Source organism: Brassica napus, chromosome C8 (genome assembly GCF_020379485.1).
Source record: "Brassica napus cultivar Da-Ae chromosome C8, Da-Ae, whole genome shotgun sequence".
In the NCBI taxonomy this organism is placed as follows: Eukaryota; Viridiplantae; Streptophyta; class Magnoliopsida; order Brassicales; family Brassicaceae; genus Brassica; species Brassica napus.
The window spans coordinates 37997266-38011955 of NC_063451.1; the positions used below are offsets into that span (position 1 = coordinate 37997266).

General features: G+C 36.1%; 2 protein-coding genes across 5 annotated transcripts; one reads left to right on the forward strand and one right to left on the reverse strand.

The window, feature by feature from the left end:
• The first annotated feature begins 14 nt into the window (after positions 1 to 14).
• On the forward strand, positions 15 to 2282 carry LOC106360791. Of its 4 annotated transcripts, none has more exons than XM_048764678.1 (6): positions 15 to 568; positions 704 to 767; positions 1103 to 1245; positions 1372 to 1432; positions 1578 to 1648; positions 1898 to 2282. In XM_048764678.1, exons 1-5 carry the CDS (start codon positions 422 to 424, stop codon positions 1601 to 1603), a joined length of 441 nt encoding a protein of 146 aa, XP_048620635.1. In that variant the 5' UTR covers positions 15 to 421; the 3' UTR covers positions 1604 to 1648; positions 1898 to 2282. The 4 variants fall into 4 exon arrangements, with proteins under 4 accessions (XP_048620635.1, XP_013655915.2, XP_048620634.1 ...); XM_013800461.3 differs by having other exon boundaries at positions 33 to 568; positions 1587 to 1648; XM_048764677.1 differs by having other exon boundaries at positions 68 to 568; positions 701 to 767.
• A 426-nt stretch (positions 2283 to 2708) lies between these two features.
• On the reverse strand, positions 2709 to 5746 carry LOC106360790 (rop guanine nucleotide exchange factor 6). The gene is made up of 7 exons (XM_013800457.3): positions 5257 to 5746; positions 5038 to 5154; positions 4805 to 4959; positions 4632 to 4706; positions 4024 to 4302; positions 3573 to 3944; positions 2709 to 3280 (listed from the first exon to the last, which is right to left on the reverse strand). Exons 1-7 carry the CDS (start codon positions 5555 to 5557, stop codon positions 2861 to 2863), a joined length of 1719 nt encoding a protein of 572 aa, XP_013655911.2. The 5' UTR covers positions 5558 to 5746; the 3' UTR covers positions 2709 to 2860.
• Positions 5747 to 14690: the final 8944 nt, after the last annotated feature.

Below are 14690 nucleotides of genomic sequence, written 5' to 3' on the forward strand. Positions count from 1 at the left end.
AAATTTGTTAATTTTTAAAATAAATTTATCTGTAGCTCCCAAAGTTTTAAAACGGATCCTGTTTCGAATCACATACTTTAATATTACGAGATTTCCGATCTACTACGTGTCTTTTTATTCTCGAGTTAAAATTTAGTAAACTATAAATTTCAACTTATATAAAAGACAGATCACAGATGTAGTCAAAGTTTTCAACTATAAATATGAAGACACGACTGTTAATAAGAGTCGCATAAAACAACTGTGAAATCTTCACGTGTCTTCTCCTATGTTTCATCACATGTTCTCTCCTTTCTTCGCCTCTCTCACAAAATTTAATCCTTTTTCTTTTTGGCATTCCTAGGCCCCTTTCGTAATCCATATTCCGAAAACAAACCCTTTAAATTTTGCATACATACATATCCATCTACACAACTTTAGCATGGACAAGAAGAAGATTGTTGCTGCTCCATCTTCCTCCTCTTCATCTTCTTCGTCCTTTGATCATATATTTGGTCCAAGAGTCTATTCTTCGCCTTCTTCATCAACCACTGGATTGTTCAGTTCCATCTTCCCACGACCCTCTGAGGTACTTATTCATTTCAGGCATACATGAATCATTCTGAACTTTATGCATGTTACATATTTTTACGGGCTCTAGATTAATATACAAAATCATGCTGATCTACTCTCTAATTAAACTTCTTTTGCTGTGGACTAGAAGGGGATGTTGGGGAGGCAAATGGACTTTGCAAGTCAAGGTGGACATGCGAAGTATCAATCTCCAAGTAATTTATCATTTCATGATTTTTTTTTTGGTAAAATATAATTACAACTAGCTAGGTTAGGTTCCTTTTTAGCTTTTTAAATTTCAAATCAAGGTTGTGTTCTCTATTACAATAATAGTTGGTTACTGTAAGCGATTCAAATAGTAAAAGTATTCAACTTATACACAGTTAAAATATTATTTTATGTATTTGTGATATATAGAATCATCTTGTTTTTGGAAAAACCTTAATGAGACAAGAGTCTATTACATATTTGACTAATTCTATTGACAGCCTAAGCTTAGCTTTTTCCCTCATACCGACAACTTTAATACGGTTGCGGTATTAACATGTAGTTGAACGAGGAGAAAGAAGCAACAAAAAGGATAAAAAGAGTTACCATAATGAGGAAACAGAACCACCATGCAACTTGAGCTCATCCATTTACTATGGAGGCCAAGAGAACTATTCCTCTACAACGACTACCACCAAAGATACTGTAAGTCGTATTAACATTTACCTCACCTGCGTGAATGACAAAACTTATACGCTTTACATGTGTACGCTCTATACGTATTAATTTCAAGATTTTGCTTTTCTCCTTTTTATTTAACTAATTATGCAGTACAAGAAAGATAGAGATGAAGGCGATTCCAAAAGCGCATCAAGAGGAAACTGGTGGGAAGGTATCGTTTCATTCCTATCCATATCTAAAGATTTAGATAATAATTTTTTTTGGTAATCGATTTATATAATAATTACTGACAAGGTTCGTTTTACATTCTCTTGCACAATTTATCAGTTTTATTTATGAAAAATAATTTATTTTAGTGCATGCAGGGTCGCTTTATTACTAACATGCACTGCATGTGATGCAATCCTGATTTCGAGCAACTGCTAAGGTACCCGTATACTATATACTAAAGGAAATAGATGCGCCAAAAGCATTACGTAAGAATGCAAGATCTTATGCTTTTCGTAATTTCTCTACCTAATAAAAAAAAGAAAAGAAAATCCACATATAGTGGATACAAATATCAGCTTGTCAAATAACCCAATGTTTTTCGGGGGTAAAATGTTAAGTTAATAAATAACCTGATGTAAATACGTACTGATATATCTATGATCCAATCTTTGTTACCATTTTGCAGGGGATTAAGAGACATCATGGTTTATCTTAATATGAAATGTAATAACAAGTAAAAAGCATATAGAAACTATATATAACTCTGTTACAAAAAAAACTATATATAACAAAATTAAAGAGTGTAGTATATATATTTTAAAAAGAAGAGTGACTTGTTCTCGTCGTGTTGCTTTGTTTTGTTTACGGAAACCACAGCACTAAGACAAGCATCTTTCTGATATATATATATATATATATATATAAATGGTTGTAATATTTTCTATATGATGTGATGCTTTATGAATAATTGTAATAGTACTTTATGTTTATATGGTAATGAATAAGCATATTTTATTACCAGTATAAACAAGCACATGATCAATATATTTCTTGAAAAGGTCTGATAATCATTGTTTTGTTCCTATCCAATGTGTGATATTGTCCATACATAATACACATATTCTCATCAAAGCTTGAGGGGTAATGTTTGCGCATAATTAACAAGAAATATAAGATATCATAGATATAGTTGCGTCTTTAACGAGAAGAGCAACTGAAGATACTCAACAAGTTCCTTCTTGAAGTTTCTGATGTTCTCGCTAGACCATTGTTTCCTTTTCAATTTCAACATCCTACAAGCAATATGGGTCTCATCCTAAAAGGAATATTAAAATCGGACTAACTTAATATCTTAGGGTTGAGAGAGCTAAGTTAATGAGACAATATAAAGCTCCTCTGTTTTTGTATTCTGTTTCACTTATAGATATCAAAAAGTATATGCCACCCACACTAGACTTGATCCAGTGGCTGAGAAGCAACAACTACAGAATAAACGATGACAACAACATAAAGTGCATGTAGTAGATCAAATATATCGTCATACAGACATACAAGCGAATTGCTTTTTATATAGAAACAAAATAATAAAATATGTTAAACTCAATAATATAACATAATAAAATCAAATAAACACTCCGATTCTTCGGATTCAACCCCGGAGATAATTAGCCAACGCTTTCTTTGGACCAAACCCACAACGTTCTCTAATGTTTCTCCTAGAGAGAAACGGAGCTCTCTCTCCTCCTCCTCCACTAATGGGGCTTATCAATGGCATTGGTGAATAAGTTGGAGTCGATGCAGAGAATGATGGAGTTCTGTAAGGAGTTGATGTGCCTGAGAATGACACAGAGAACAACGATGGAACCGAAAGTCTCTTCCTTAGTGAACCTGCTGACCTACTTGATGCATCTTCTTTAGACAACAACCTCAACTTGTCTGAACAAGAATCATCATGATCTTCTTTGCTGATGTCATCCATGTACAACACTTCCTCTATGCGTACACCAATACTATAAGCTAAACTCTCAAGCACCCTTGAGTAGCTCTCAAGTATAGACTTTCCTACATCCTGCAAAAAAGTTCAAGGTTTAAAACTTACTATTGTTATGTTTTGAAGTAAAGCTCTCAAATATTATTTATATTTATATCAACTTTGTATACGTTAAATATTAATTTATGTTATATTGGAACCATATATTTGCATAGGTTTTTCAAAAAAATATTATCTTATTACTTAATCGAATTGTGTCATATTTTACACTATCTCAACTCAAAACGAATGAGATTTATTAATTTATCGTATTTATTAATTTACTAATATTAATTTATCGAGTTTTTACTATATGATGTGAAAAACAAACCTTGTTGAACTGGATCTTGCTTGTGTCCAAAGCTGTTTGTCTAAGTCCAGGGAAACGTTGCTTGAGGCTGATCAATAAGCTTTCAGCTCTTCCTGCAAATATCTGCCTCTTGTCACCATCGTTTTGATTCATCATCATCTCCCTCACTATCATCCCCCAAGTGGGTTTTGCACCCGTGGATCGATACAGTGAAATCAAATGCCTTGAATGAGCTCTTCTCCTCCAGATATACATTGATGCTTCTACTCGATTCGCCATCTCCACAACCGCATGCTCAGATGAAAGATCTATTGACTCAAGCAAGTAATCCGCTGAGAAGTTATCTGATGTGATGTTTCTATAAAGAAAATCACCAAGACATGATCTCCCGTTCTGCAGACAAAACAATATGATTCATTCAGACACAAGTTCAGAAACTTGGCTATGAGATTCTAAAAGTTTATTAATATACCTTTGGAAGAGCTTCAATGTATGCTTGTGGAACTTCCATATCAGCTAAAGCAATGCTGTTGATTGACATACAAGCTTTTAAGATTTGGTTAGTGAAATCTCGAGTGTGGTCTAGCTTCTTCCTGGTTTGCTCGGAGAGTCCATCTGATGGTACACGTGGCAGAGGGAGCCACCATTTGTCTCCATCTTCACGGAAAGAGTTGGACCTTGCGGATTCAGAAGCTACAACTCCTTGATCAACGTACCAGAACTCTGTTCCTTCAAAGCTATCTAATATCTCCTAAAGACATCAAAAAAGAAAACTCTTTTAAGCTGGAGTTTCAAATTATTATTAGACCATGTTCAAAATAATATTAACTGTATATCTAAAGATGCAATGAAATAGTTTTAAAAGTTAATAATTCTATATATGTTAAAACACTTTTTAAAAAATTATAAGCTCTAAATTTAGCAGTATATCTAAAAATTTAAAGTTTAGACCATAATACATATATATATATATATTTATTTTGTTAAAATTCTTATTTTTATTTTAGATTCAGGCCCTGTTAGACCGCACCATTGCACATACTATTAGATGCACAAGGAGAAAGAGATGAGGTTTCTTACAATAAGCATATTGTCTAGCTTCCTTAGAGCGGGGAGACAAGTAGATAGATCTGATCTTGGTCTGCAGTTCATCACCTTAAACCCACCAAATGAAGAAACAGAACACACTTGCTCAGTTACAACTATCCACAACCTTAACCCAACAGACATGGACTTATTCTTACAGAACATACCTCAATCTTGCTTCCATTGGGGATGTTTTGAAAGGAAGGCACCAATTCAACAATGTGATCACTAACAGAGAGAAGAACTTCGACTTCTCTTCTCCACATTGTTTTCTTCTCACTAGGTAATGGCTCTAGCCTCCATTGTTGCCCCAGAATCGCAGCTTTGTATTGAAAGTTAAAAAAGTCAGAATCATGTTAATAATAATCATATAAAACTTCAAAGCTTCAAAGTTAAGTACCGTAGAGATTGGTAATAGCGTTTGAGATGGCTAAAGCAGGACAAACTCCTTCACCAGATCCTGACATGTCTTCACCAAGCAGAAGCTTCGCCATCCTCTCTTTCAACAACTCAACTTCTACAAAATTCAAAAAATGTCAAAACTCTGTCGTTTTATGAAACAGAGTGAAACAGAGTGAAACAGAGTGAAACAGAGAGATTGATTTTAAATCTAACGAACCAGAAGTCTCGGTTCCGATTCTCTTGAACCCAAAGGTGTCGACTTTGGTCGGAGTTTTCTTCGTCATCTTCTTCCCTGAACTCTTCCTCCACGAGCCTTGCCCTAACGGCCATCCAAGGAGCTGCGATTTCGTCGGAGGAGAAGACTGCGAAGATACAGATCTCCCGGAGCTCGATCCAGCACCGCAGCTAGAGCTGCTAAGGCTCGAATCAGTTGTTGACTCGGTCACTGAGTCAGCAACGATTCGTTTGCTCTCACCGTATCGTTTAGATCCTTCAGACCCAATACAGCTACTCTCCATTTTTTGCTAACAAAGATCGAAACTTTTTTAGAAACCCAGAAAATGTATAAGGAAGGAGAGAGATCAAACTAGTAGTTATTGTTGTGGTCCATCGAGATCTATGGTTATTACAATTGTTTCTGTTGTTTTTTTTGTTCTGTCTTATTAATATGTTTTTGAATTTTGCAAAGAGGGTGGTCACACTCACATGCAAATCTCAACGTCTCTCTGCTGAGTTTTTATAATTTTATTTTTTTAACTTTTTTATTTGTGTGTGTCTTCAAAGTAGCCGTTATACTGCCACGTCAGATTTCAGACAAAGGGGGTTCGGTTCCGTGAGCTTCCCGCAGTCTCAAGTCCAAAAATAATAACCTAACCAAGAACCCTTTCGAATCTCTACCATTTTATTGGTTTTGAGTTAATTAATTACTTTATAGGAATGTTTCCGTTAACAATTCTTGGTTACTTAGCTTTAATTTGGATTGTAATTTAAATATTATAAATATTTTTTGGATTGAAATTTAAATATTTATAAATAAGATTATACATGTCTTTGGACTTCGAATTTTTTGGAAGGGATGCTTCAAAATTTTCTTGATAGATCTATTGGTTTAAATGGTTTTATGAAGTGTAAAAATTAATTAAGATGTTAAGTTCAATGATTGGATAAGAACTTGTCAATGTTAATCCATGTAACCAGGCCCGGCCCGACCCATGGCACAAGCAGAGTAAGCGACCACTTAGGCTCAAAAAATTTGTTGTCTTTCTTTGGTTTAGATTTTTTTTAATAGAATATTCAATTTTTTTTTAAAAAAAAATGGCACATTTTGTAAATTAAAGTAGAGCTTTACCGGGTATGGGTGGTCAACTTAGTGTTGATGGTTAGTGTTAATCCATGGAGTTATGAGTTATCTTTTTTGTACGTGAAGATTTGTTTTCGTTTTAATGAATAGTAAAATGAAAGTTTGTGTGTTTAATCTTACAAAAAAAAATTGTGTGTTTAAGTTATTTTGGAGCTCATTGTTAAGATATGTCCTTAGTTCAGGAAGCCCTAGCCGCCTCGTTCAACTTTTCAGATCTTCCACCTTCCTCGGTGGTTTGGCTTTGCCACCGCCCGAGAGAGGATCTTTGTCCTCTTTCCTCGTTGTTCTTAAGGCATTTCTTGTTTATCTATTATCTATGAAAGGTCTCGCTTTGCACTACAAGAAAACATATTTTTTACTAGGACAGTATTCGTTGTAAATTCGTCGTAAACAGGGTGTTACGACGAATTAACGTCGAAAGACGTTTCGTTGTTAAACGTCCGTCGTAACGGAGGTTTCGTTGTAAACGACTCGTTACGTTTACGACGAAATATATTCCTCGTAAAGCGCAGGGAAAGGATTCGTCGTAAACGACACGTAAATATTCGTCGTAAAGCCCACGTAATTATTTCGATGTAAAGCACACGTAAATACTTTCGTTGTAAATCACTCGTAAACATTTCGATGTAAAACCCTCGTAAATATTTCGATGTTAATCACTCGTAAACATTCGATGTAAACTCCATGTAATGTTTACGAGGAGTTTACATCGTTTCTTATTATATTATTATTAATTAGTATATAATAGATTTTAATTTATATTTAATATTCAGAATTTAAAATAATTTAAATTTTAAAACGAAATATGAAATTGGAAAACATATTTTAAAAAGTCATACAATAATATTTAAATTCATAATACAAACAGAAAAATAAAATAAAACTACATATTCTCGAAGTAGTTGGTGGAGTTGCTCGGCTGTTGACGGGTTGGGTCGGACTCTTGGGGATCTCGTGGTGGCATTCCAAGAGCGGCTCGTCTCTCACTCAACATTCTCTGCATAACCGGGTTTCCCACGGCCATCACGTCTAGCAAATCCTCAAGAGAGTCTAAACGAACCTGCTGGCTATCCATTCGAGCCTTCATCTGAGCAGTCTCTTCATCCCGTCTCGAAGTGTATGACGAAGTTGCCCTTGCAACTTCGTTAACAGAGCCTATACCGACTATCCGTCCCTTCTTTTTAGGAGCCACCTATAAAATCAAAACATATATTAATATAGTTAATTAGGTTAAAATATTTAAAATAATGTAAACAAAAATTTTAAGTTACCTCTTTGAAGATTCTGTCGACCTCTTCGGTGGACAATGTGACTGGTAATCCATCGGGAGACTCCTGGGTTAGTTGCGTCTCCCATTCTTCAATCCGACCAGCCACTGTTCGGAAGAGTTTCTCAGATGCAGGATCCACAAAAACTCCGTCGGATGTGGCGTGAGTCATCTTGAATACGTCAGACAGAGAAGGTAAGACTCCCGTCTTCTCGAACTACAAAAAAAAATTAAATTAAATATTATAAATTATATTAATTGAATATTTTAAAATATATATTTAAAACAAAACTTTCAGCTTCTAGACGGACTCCTGCATGAGGTTTTTGTCCGGTTCTGTGAAGCATGGGCAAATGACCATCTTTATCCTTCGTCCTTCGAGAAGCCGAGCACGAATTGGCCTTTTTGATCGAAGAGGGGTGCTCCCAATAGGCGATGAGGCCATCCCACACATCCGTCGTGAGCTCAGTGGGCTTTTCCTCATACCCGTAGATCTCCCACTTGTCCTTCCAATCAGAGACTGTGTTGCAGAGGCGTATCTTTGCATTTGAAACGAATTCCGCCTTCACCCTCTCGGTGATTCCCAAAGACCAATGCCACTTTTGCTGAAACATAAAAATTTTGAAAAAATTACAATTAATAATAAATATTAAAAATATATATATATATATATATATATATATATATATTTAAAAGTGAAAATTTAATTAAATTTAAAAATCTTACCGCAAAACATTTAAACCACGTGATCTTAACGTGATTTGGTGTCTTGCTCCAGTTCGGGTATGCCCCGTCGTAGTAACCCTTAATCGTCGCCGAAACACTCCGGCTAACACGGTTGTTAGCCCCAAACCTGAAAAAAAAAAACAATTTAACCATTAGAAAATAAAAATTAATTAAATTTTAAAGTAATAAAAATTAATAACTTACCAATAAGTTCCTCGGGGTCTATCGGGGTCTAGAACATCCAAACCCTCCCGTCCAGGCTGGGCAAGCAAATCCTCCACCGTATATCTCGCGAAGGGAGCATATGAAGGCACACGCAAATCCGGATGAACTGCACCTTCTGGGACAGGCTCAGGTGCAGCCGCTGGAGAAGGAGGTGGAGGCATCTGCGGTGGAAGAGGAGGATTCAAAAAAACTCTCTGAGAAGTCTGAGAGTCTGGAACTGCATCGGAAGACGATGGACCGGAAGAAGATGTACCGGAACCATCGCCAAACAACTGGGCATAAGTAGGTGCTGTTGGTTTCCTTCTAGGAGCCATCTAAAAAAATTTTAAATAAATTTAATCAATTATGACGACATAATTAAAAAATTATTCCGTTACCTAACTAATCACCTAAACTATAGTATTCCGTCATCTAACTAATCACCTAAACTAATTATCTAAATAATCACCTAAACTAATTACTTAACTAATTAATAACCTAAACTAACTTAAAAAAAAAAGGAGGAAAGAGAATGTACCTTAGAGGGAGAGGAGAGGAGTTTGGGAGGAATGAACGAGGCAGCCTCGTCTCGGCGTCCCAATATATAGAAAAGGTTTCGTCGTAAACGCGACGTAATATTACGACGAAGTTACCAGGCCCGCGTTTTTTCATTTACGACGAAGTTACCAGGCCCGCGTTTTTCGATTTACGACGAAATTAAGTCGAAACATCGGTTTACGACGAATTTACCAAGCCCACGTTTACGACGAAGTTACCAGGCCCGCGTTTTTCCATTTACGACGAAATTACGTGGAATAGATAGCCATTTACGACGATTTTACAACGCTTAACCCTAAACACCGAGAATGAAATCCCTAAACCCCAAAGTCACATATCATCTAACATCATATCTCTTCTCTACTACTTTGTGCTCTTTCTCCAACTTAAACTCTAAAACCCTAAAACTCCAAATAATCTTTTTAAAACTAACACAAATACATATTATATAAAACAACATTTGTTACACATACATTAGGATGGTAAAAAAACAATATTTCTTTAAACATACGTTACAATAGAGAAATACAACATTAGAGACATATATTACATCACTCTAAATCGTTTTCGTTCTCATCAATATTACATCACTCTAAATCGTTTTCGTTCTCATCACTATCATTACAATCATCATCGTCGCTTCTCTCGAACTCGTCTTCACGTGCTTCATCCCGTAAAAGTCCGTTTCACCTTTCACACATATTCCGTAGTTACTCGTTGCCCGATGTCTCCCATACTCGTATGTGTGAAAGGTAAATCCTCGTGTGAAATACATAGGTGATGTGGTGACCTTTGCAACTGGACCTTGAACCAATTCGTGAAACCATACGGGATAATAAGGATCGTCATAATCAACCTGCAAAAAGCAGTTATTCTTAATTAATATTGAAGTATCAAAACACTTACTTAATTAATCAATGTATGAGATATATTACGTACCTGTGATTTTAACCACTTGACAAAGTGCTTATCTTTACGTGTGTCCACATCAGTTGTAGATATTCCTGGTATTGCTTCTTCAACTTGAGATACAAACATGCTGCAAATTAAACAAATAATCAAGTCATACATAATTAACTGCAATTCATATAATTAACATTCACAAAAATATTTACCTTTCAAAGTAACGGGTCACTGCATCCTCGCAGTTGAGCAAAATATAAGTGTGGGCACTATGTTTATCCTCTTCACATGACCACCATACTTCTTTCGTTTTACCACCAAACCGTGCAATTTCGCAGAAAATGTCAGGAACACCATCAATTGGATATGATGTCGGTACTCCACCATCATCATATCTTCTAGGAACTCTTTTCCTCGTACGAACAGTTGGAGCAAAGTAGTATGATGTGAAGTTAGATGTTTCGGCTGTCAAACTTCCCGCAACTATTGAACCTTCCACCTTTGCAAGATTTCTTGCTTTCCCCTTCAAATGTTTCATCTGTCGCTCATACGGATACATCCATCCGTTGTGAACAGGTCCACGAAGCAATGCTTCATACGGTAGGTGGACAACTCTTTGCTCCATGACGTCAAAAAATGAAGGAGGAAATATCTTCTCCAGGTTGCACAATATGATCGGAATGTTATGATGAAGTTGTTCGATGACTTCTTCCTTGAACGTACGTGTGCTGAGATCTCTGAAAAAAGCGCCGATTGCTGTATATTGCAAAAGTAATCAAATTAATAACATTTCATAACATATGTATATATATTAACGTTTTATAATTACCTGCAAGTGCTTCATGGACATTTGCTGGAAGGAGCTCGGCAAAAGCAAATGGAAGTAGTCGTTGCATAAACACATGACAATCATGACTCTTCATTCCGGAGAACTTTTGACCTCGTTCAACACATCTTGACAGATTTGAAACATAACCATCAGGAAACTTAACTTCTGATGCAACCCAGTCAAACAAGGTTGTTTTGGCTTTTGATGACAACCGGAAGATGGGAACAGAAACGTTTCCATTGCTCTTGATATGTAACTCACTTCTTGAGCAAATATCAGGTAAGTCCATCCTTGACTTTTTGTTATCTTTTGTCTTCCCAGTGACGTAAAGTAATGTATTTATGATGTTCTCAAAAAAGTTCTTCTCAATATGCATGACATCCAGATTGTGGCGTAAGAGAAGATCCTTCCAATAGGGTAGCTCCCAAAATATACTCTTCTTATGCCAATTGTGAGACACACCATACCCATCAGACATATTTCCAGGAACATGCCAATTTCCTCCAACTTTAACTGTTTCCTGAGTTCCGTAATAATCAATGTCTGCTTCGATCTGCTGGCCGGTGAGATATGGAGGAGGACCGTCTCTGACAATTTTTTTTGTGCCAAAACAATGTCTTATTTCTTCTGTACGGATGGGCAAGTGGAAGAAAGCGACGATGACAGTCAAACCAACAACTCTTCCTACCATTCTTCAGTTGAAAAGCATCCGTCGATCCAAGACAATATGGACAAGATAATCTTCCATGTGTTGTCCAGCCATACAACATCCCATAAGCAGGGAAATCACTTATCGTCCACAGCAGAACTGCTCGCATCGTAAAATTGTTTTTCAAGGAACAATCGTACGTCATCACCCCTTCTGACCACAATTGCTTTAGCTCTTCTATCAACGGTTGAAGAAAAACATCAAGAGACCGTTTTGGATGCTTCGGCCCAGGGATTAATATGGTCAAAAATAGAAATTCTTGTTCCATGCACATATCCGACGGTAAATTGTACGGCGTAAGAATGACTGGCCACAAAGAATATTGTCTACCAGACATTCCAAATGGACTAAATCCATCGGTGCATAACCCAAGATAGACATTCCGAATATTTGTAGCAAAATCTGCGTGTACCTTGTTGAAATGTTTCCACGCTCTTGCGTCTGATGGATGTGCAACCTCACCATCTCTCTGGACATGTTCCGCATGCCACCTCATCAACGCAGCAGTCCTCTCAGATTGATATAATCTTTTCAATCTGTCTGTAATTGGTAGGTACCACATCCTTTGGTACCACATCCTTTGGTACGGTACCCTATTCCTCCCACGGCCTTGCGGTTTGAATCGTGATTTTTTGCAGAATCGACACTCTTCTAACTTGTCATCTTCTTTCCAGTAGATCATGCAGTTGTCGATGCAAACATCAATCATCTCCGAAGGCAACCCAAGACTATAAACCAATTTCTGAATCTCATAATAAGATTCAGCAGACACGTTGTCTTCTGGCAAATACTCTTTAAACAACTCCGCCCATGCATCCATGCAATTCTCAGGTAAATTATGATCCGTTTTAATATTCATCATCCTAGCTGCTAGAGACAATTTAGAGAGACCTTCTCTACAACCAGTGTAGATTGGTTGATTTGCAGCATCTAGCATTTCATAAAACCTTTTTGCATCCAAATTAGGTTCTTCTACATTTCCAGTTCCATCAGCTATTGTTGTAGTTGTTTCTAAAAATGCATCACTAATCATATCTTGAACCCTATCATGATCTACCATCTGCTCATGATCTTGATGATAATTATATTCATTATGCAAATGATTCGGTTCTTCACTATGATGACCATCCTCAAAATTATTATTACTACTACTAGCTTCATTTCCCCATAACCCTCTCCATGTTTCGAGTTGGGTAGTTGAAATATAACAACGATTTTACAAGGAATGTTTTACATGGATTTTACGACGAAATTAGGTAAGTTAAAGCACATTGAATACACGTTTTCACCTAAGTTAATGTCGATGTAATGATTACGACGTATTTCTCATTCCACGTACATTCGTCGTAAACTTACATGGAGTTTACGACGAAATCTATTCGTCGTAAATTTACATGGCGTTTACGACGAAAGTTGGATTCCTCGTAATTGCGTTGTAAACACCATGTAAATTTACGACGAAATATTTTCGTCGTAAATGTTCGTTGTTATGGGCACGTTTTCTTATAGTGTTGTCGGGATAGGAGTCGTAGGTGGTCTTGGTGAGGCTTTGGGTGGTGTTTACTCTGTGGAAGTTTGGCATCGTCTAGAGCGTTGTAGCAGGTTGTTGGTGCTCTTGAGCACATGCCTCAGAGCTGAATCTTCCAGCTTTGCGATTTTGGTGTTTAGATTTGCTGTGATGCGACAAATTGTGATGTGGCGTTTGCGAGACCTCTCTCCATGTCTGGTTTCCGTGTTTGAGGTTATGTTTGCGCCCTTGCCTCGGTTTCACCGACTCGGGTGTGTATGTGCTTGGTTTTATGTTTTATCAAGTAGTTCTTGGTTGATTAAGCTAGTTATGGTTCTGCTTCATGGTGCTTTTGGAAGTTTCTAGTGGTGGTGAAACTTTGTTTTGGATAACACTTTTCTCTCCGTTTTCCACTGAGCAAGTGTTTTGGTTTCTTCAACTTTGGATTTCAACAGCAGAGGAAAGAGAAGACTATCCTCATTGAATTAAGACATGTTTCTGACAGAGTTTTCTTCATATCAAGCTGAGCTCTACTCAAGCTACTAGTGTAGATAAAAGCAGAGCATCCAGTTGTGAAGTAAAATGAACTTTGCACAGTGCAGTCTCATTTGTATCTTAAGAAACATTTGTTTGGGATAGTTTGAATGCTTGGTCGCTGGAGTATGCGCAAGCAAGTAAGAATGTGATAGCTTTGAAAATGGCAGTGTTACCATTGACCAAATGTACCAATCTACATCGCCAACAATGGCCCTCACTGGCTCTTCCCTTTAATCTCTGCAGAAGATGTATCACTGCATACATGATCTGGAAAAGGTACACCACCGGATTCCACCTATTGGGGGTGTGAACGGTTTGTCTTCGTGTACTATTGCTTGGCTAAATAGCCTCTATATACTGGCTATTTTCTTATGATGCCTATTGGTGTGTTTTGAGTTTTTGTAGCAACATTATGCAATTTTTGCCTTGGTGGCTTTATAACATTCATCGTTAAAAAAAGATAAGTCAATTTGGGAAAATTGTATATCTTATTCCATTGGAGAAGGTTTCTTTATGTACATACGTACATGACTCGAGATTTTCTCAACAATATTGATACTTATCTACAATACTTGCATCATTATCAAGATGTTATTCTCCACAAACTTAGGACTTATCTAGACATCTATATATATGAAGGTAGCTTTTTCTGACAAGAGGCAATGGGGTTTGATAAGACGTGTTTTCCATATATATATTTTTTTTACATTTTAAATTATTCTTCTTATAGATTATTTCAATTTAGCCAAATACTTTCTAATTATGTACTATTTACTCTTTTCGCACTAACCATTGTTGTATAAAATTTGATAATTTATTTTATTGGTCACTAAAAATTCAAGATGAATAAAAAAATAAATAAATAAAATAAAAATATATATATATATATATATATTTTAAATATTAAATTTATTTTTTGACTGAAAATAACATAATTTTTTATTATTATTTTTACCATTTTCTATTATTTTATTTATAAATTATATATTTATTTTACTATTAAAAATTATTAAATAACCAAATTAATAAGAAAAAACTAGAATACAATACA